Source organism: Eimeria acervulina, genomic scaffold, assembly GCF_000499425.1.
Source record: "Eimeria acervulina Houghton genomic scaffold, Eah_scaff119, whole genome shotgun sequence".
Taxonomy (NCBI): domain Eukaryota; phylum Apicomplexa; class Conoidasida; order Eucoccidiorida; family Eimeriidae; genus Eimeria; species Eimeria acervulina.
The window spans coordinates 43,738-48,737 of record NW_013550345.1 but is presented as its reverse complement, the minus strand read 5'-3'; the positions used below and the strand labels follow the sequence as shown (position 1 = coordinate 48,737).

At 49.9% G+C, this 5,000-nt stretch overlaps 2 protein-coding genes across 2 annotated transcripts in view; one reads left to right on the top strand and one right to left on the bottom strand.

Moving 5' to 3' along the window:
• EAH_00018300 (RAD2 endonuclease, putative) overlaps nt 1–1,191 on the top strand; it is a gene marked incomplete at both ends in the record, with an annotated part of 8,772 nt that extends 7,581 nt beyond the window's left edge. The window contains 2 exons of the mRNA XM_013397515.1: nt 1–41; nt 370–1,191. The exon at nt 1–41 is cut by the window's left edge and continues 113 nt beyond it. Of these exons, the coding sequence (XP_013252969.1) occupies nt 1–41; nt 370–1,191 (863 nt within the window). The remainder of the gene's footprint in view (nt 42–369) is intronic.
• Nucleotides 1,192–1,835: 644 nt separating this feature from the next.
• EAH_00018290 (WD-40 repeat-containing protein, putative) lies at nt 1,836–3,974 on the bottom strand (the record flags this gene model as incomplete). Its single annotated transcript, XM_013397514.1, has 1 exon — nt 1,836–3,974. The coding sequence occupies one exon, from the start codon at nt 3,972–3,974 to the stop codon at nt 1,836–1,838; it is 2,139 nt and encodes a 712-aa protein (XP_013252968.1).
• Between the last annotated feature and the right edge of the window lie 1,026 nt (nt 3,975–5,000).

Below are 5,000 nucleotides of genomic sequence, written 5' to 3'. Positions count from 1 at the left end.
CAGAGATACTTTGCAAGTATACGCAGCTCAGTGTACAGCAGGTAATGAATGCTGCTGCTGCTGTTGCTGCTGATGCTGTTGTTGCTGCTGTTGCTGCTGCTGCTCTTGCTGCTGATTTGGCTGCGCCTGCACATGTTGCTGCTGCTTTTGCTGCTGCTGCTGAAGCTGTTGTTGCGGTTGTTGCTTCTGATTTTGCTGCGGCTGCTGATGCTGCTGCTGCTGCTGCTGCTGTTGTTGCTGCTGCTGTAGCTGTTAGCTTGATTGATTTCGTTGCACTGTTTGGTTTAAAACATTTAAATATATTAATTTAATTTAATTTAATTTAATTTAATTTAATTTATTTATTTGTTTTGTTTATTTGTTTGTTAGATAGAGGAGACCCTTCTCCCTGCTGTGCAGCGGTATACAGCAGAATCTGCATTTCTTCGTCAAACCAACATAACCAGCTTCTATGGAGCAGCAAAACAAACAGCAGCAGCAGCAGAAGGAGCAGCAGCAGGAGCAGCAGGAGCAGTAGCAGCAGGAGTGGCATCAGAGGGAACAGCAGCAAATGCAGCAGAAGCAGCAGCAGCTGGTGATGCAACGGCAAAGACCGAAGCAGCAGCTCGCGCTGCAGCAGCAGACACAACAGCAGCAACAACAACGGATGCAGCAGCTACAGAAGCCCCGTCGGAAGGAGCAGCTGGTGGCGTCAGGGAGCAGCAGCAGCAACAACAGCAACAGCAGCAACAACAGCAGCTAGAGCAGCAGCAACTAGAGCAGCAGCAGCAACAACAAGAAGATTCACAGCAGGAAAAGGAAGAAGACTTTGGAGCTGCGGGTCGCTACACCAGCAAACGCATCCTTAAGGCGATGGGCATGCTGCAGCAGCAGCAGCAGCAGCAGCAGGCTCTACCGGGAGCAGCAGCAAAGCAGCGGCGATCCCGCAGCGGCAGCAGCAGCAGAAGCAGCAGCAACCCGGCAGACCCCAAACGACGCAAAAAGAGGCAGTCGCCACCTTCTGAGGAGCAGCAGCAGCAGCAGCAGCAAGAGCAGCAGCAGCAGCAGCAGCAGCACGAGGGACCACTTGAAGTAGCGGGAGCGGAGGGAGAGGAAGCAGCAGCAGCAGCAGCAGAAGCGCAATCCCTGCTGCTGGAGCTGCAGCACCTTGACGTTGATGCTGCAGCAGAAGAAGCTGCCCTCAAACTCTAACAAACCAACAACAGCAATTGTTGCTGCTGTTGCTGCAGCAGCAGCAGCAGCACTTGCCTGAGCTGCACACGCTGGCTTTTTATTTCACCCTTACTATTCTCTGGAGTCTCTAGCTAGCTAGCTATATAGATATATATATATATATATATATATTGATTGATAGCTGCTTATCTAGATAGCTAGCTAGTTATCCAGCTGCTTATCTAGCTAGCTAGCTGCTTATCTAGCTAGCTATCTCAGTAGATAGCTAGCTAGCTGCCTATCTAGCTAGCTAGCTGCTTATGTAGCTAGCTACCTGATTATGAAGTACATGGCTGCCTAGGCGGCCAAGAAGGCTCCATCACGGGTAGCTAGCCAGCTAGCTAGCTAGACACCTAGCTAGCTAGCTAGCTGACAAGCTAGCCAGCTAGCTAGCTAGCTAGCAAGATGTAAGGCTGAAGCTGGCTTTGCTGCAGCTAAACTTGACACAAATTAAATAAATTGCAGGTTTGGCTAGCTAGCTAGCTAGCTAGCTAGCTCGATAGGTAGATAGAAAGATATATAAATAGATATATAGATCGATAGCATAGCTAGCTAGCTAGCTGCTTAGCTAGCTAGCTGCTTAGCTAGCTAGGTAGCTAGCAAAGAAAGTTTTTCCTCCCCGGTTAAACGGGTTGACACGTGTCCTGCTGCTGCTCTTTTTTCTGCTGCTGTTGCTGCTTTTGCTGCTGCTGCTGCTGTTGTTGCTGCTGCTGCTGCTGCAGATGTTTGTGTTTCAGTCGTTTGGCTCTCCTCTCTTCCTGCGTCGGGGCGTTTGGGTTTTTCGTTTGCTTCCACCAGTAGCACATTCGCTGCTGCTGCTGCTGCTGCTGCTGCTGCTGCTGGCCTGAGGGAGGCATGCTTCCCTGCAGCAGCGGTAGCAGCGATGCACTCTTCTCCTGCTGCTGCTGCTGCTGCATGCGTTTGAGTATAGATAACTCCAGACAGACGGGGGCCTGCAGCAGCCCCTGCCTATCAACCGCCCACGCAATCAGCACGCTCTCCTGCTGCTGCTGCTGCTGCTGCTGTTGCTGCTGCTGCTGCTGCTGCTGGTGAATGTTAGCAAAGATCGGAAGTGCAGCAATTTCTGCTGCTCTGTGCCGCACTATTAACAGCGAACCGACATAATAATCCAAAGGCACAACCAAAGCCTCCCCATACACCCGCTGCTGCTGCTGCTGCTGCTGCTGCTGCTGCAGCTGCTGCTGCAGAGCTTGCAAGCGATAGGGGATAAGGAGGAGGCCTCTTAGTTGAAGCGTCTGCACAACTATTAACTGCTGCTGTTCATCGACAAACACTTTAAGCGGCAGCAAATGGCCTCGCAGCACCGCAGGCACCTGCTGCTGCTGCTGCTGCAGCTGCTGCAGCTGGTTGCGTTCTTCTGCTTGCTGTAGCTGCTCCAGCAGCTCCTGCTGCAGCAGAGGCTTGATGCTGCTGAAGTTAGAAAAGAGAGTTGAGGGATTCAGAGACAAAACAGAAGGAGGCAGCAGCTTGCTGCTGCTGCTGCTGCTGTCCATACACCGCAAATGCAGCGTGCAGTCGCCGCTGCTGCTAACCACCCACTTGTGCTGCAGCAGCAAACTGCTGCTGCTGCTGTTATTGTTCGCGTCGTTGCTGTCACTCGTGCTGCTGCTGCTGCTGCTGCTGTCGCCATTCCTCCTGCTGCCGCTGCTGCTGCTGCTCCTGCTGCTGCTGCTGCTGCTGCAGCAGGTGCTGCAGCAGCAAGTGAGAATAGGCGCAATATCTGCAACAAAGTGAAGATGGCCTAAGAGCACAGATTGCAGTTCAAAAGGAGAAGCAGCAAAACAAACCCTAATCTTCTCGTCACGATCTCCCGTCAGCAGCAACTCCCGCAGCTCCTGCTGCTGCTGCTGCTGCTGCTGCTGCTGCAGGTCAACGAGCTTCATGCAGGTTACGGTTGTTAAGTGCGTCATTATGGGAACATCTTCATCGTCGCTCTCATCACCAACCTCGCACCAGCTGCTGCTGCTGCTGCTGTTGCTGCTGCTGCTGCTGCTGCTGCTTTTGTTGCTGTCTTTCAGTTGACCCGCTGGAGGATCTGCACTTTTCTCTGCTTCTGCTGATGCTGCGGCTGTTGTTGCTGTTGCCTGGGTATCTTGTGCTGAGTCGGATGACGGTGTTGCTGCTTCTTGTGCTGCTGCTGCTGCACTTGCTGCCGCTGCTGCTGCTGCTGCTGCTGCTTCTGCTGCATGCATTCTCCTTACCATCACATCGCCTGCGAGCTTTTGGTGGCCGCTCAAAGATTCAAGAGGCAGCAAAAAGACATCTCCGAATTTATCACACAGCAGCACGCTCACCCGCTGCTGCTGCTGCAGCTGTTGCTGCTGCTGCTGCTGTTGCTGCTGCTGCTGTGGGCCGGTGCGGGCGAAGCAAGCAGCAGAGGCTTTCTTCCTCTGCATGCGCTGCTGCAGCAAATTGAATGTCTCGTCTTCCCACAGACAGAGAAGTTTGTCATCTCCTGCTGTCAGCCACACGCATTTGCTGCTGCTGCTGCTGCTGCTGCTGCTGCTGCTGCTGCTGCTGCTGCTGCTGCTGCTGTCTTTGGTGCAGGGAGCCCTGGCAAGAACCGGGAGGTTGCTGCTGCGGCATCCGCAGTCCATACAAATGCAATCTGCTGCAGCAATATCCATAGAGTGTTGCTGCTGCTGCTGCTCCTGCGGCTGCTGCTGCTGCTGTTGCTGTTGCTGTTGCTGCTGCTGCTGATCCAGGACCCACTGCTGCGTCTCATAGTTGAAGACGCGCATGCAGCAGCCATGAGCAGCAAATATTAGGGGGTTATGAGGATGCAGCAGCAAAGGAGAGCAAGGAATCGAAGGAAAAGGAGAGTTTGCTGCTGCATGTGCTGCAGCAGGAGAGTTTGCTGCTGCATGTGCTGCAGCAGGCAGAGATGTTATCTTTCCCCTCTCCATTATACAAAATAAATAATTTAATAAATTAATTAATAATAATTAATTATATTTATTATTATTCAATTTATTTAAAACGAAAAAAAACAATAACAATCCCTCCGTTTACTGCTGCAGCAGCACTCCCCCCCAGCTGCTGCTGCTGCTGTTGCTGCTGCTGCTGCTGTTCTGCAGCAAATTCGTGTCTTCTATAAAGAAGTGAAGATAAAGACAATAAAAACAAAAAGAAAAAAACAAATTAAATTAAACAATTGAAGTAAAATCAATGAGAGATGGTGCTGCAGACAGCCCCGCAGCTGCTGCATGCAGCAGCAGCAAGCAGCAGCAAACAGCAGCAGCGGGTTTAGGGGGTTATATAAAATGTAAACAAATAAATAAAACAAAATAAATTAAAATTATTTAATATAAATACAACAAAAAAAGAAGAAAAACAGACAGCAACACCTCGGCTTCGTTCTTCTTTACTTTGCTTATCTGCTGCAGCAGCAGCAGCAACTGCAGCAGCAACAGCAACAGCAACAGCAGCAGCTACAGCAGCAACAGCAGCAGCAGTATCCCAGCATCGATCGGGCTTGCACAGGGATGACAGGAAAAACACTTATTGGGAACTATATATTTACATATAATAAATATAATATATATATCTATATATTATATATTATACATATGTATATATTATATATATAACGTATATATTATATATATAATATATAATATATATAATATATATATATATAGTGAATATATATGAAAAATCAAAGCAAAATTGTATGCCAGGTAGCAGCAGCAGCTCTTGCTGCTGCTGCTGCGGTTACTGTAGGAGCAGCTGCAGCAGCAGCTGCTGCTGTTGCTGCTGCTCCTGTT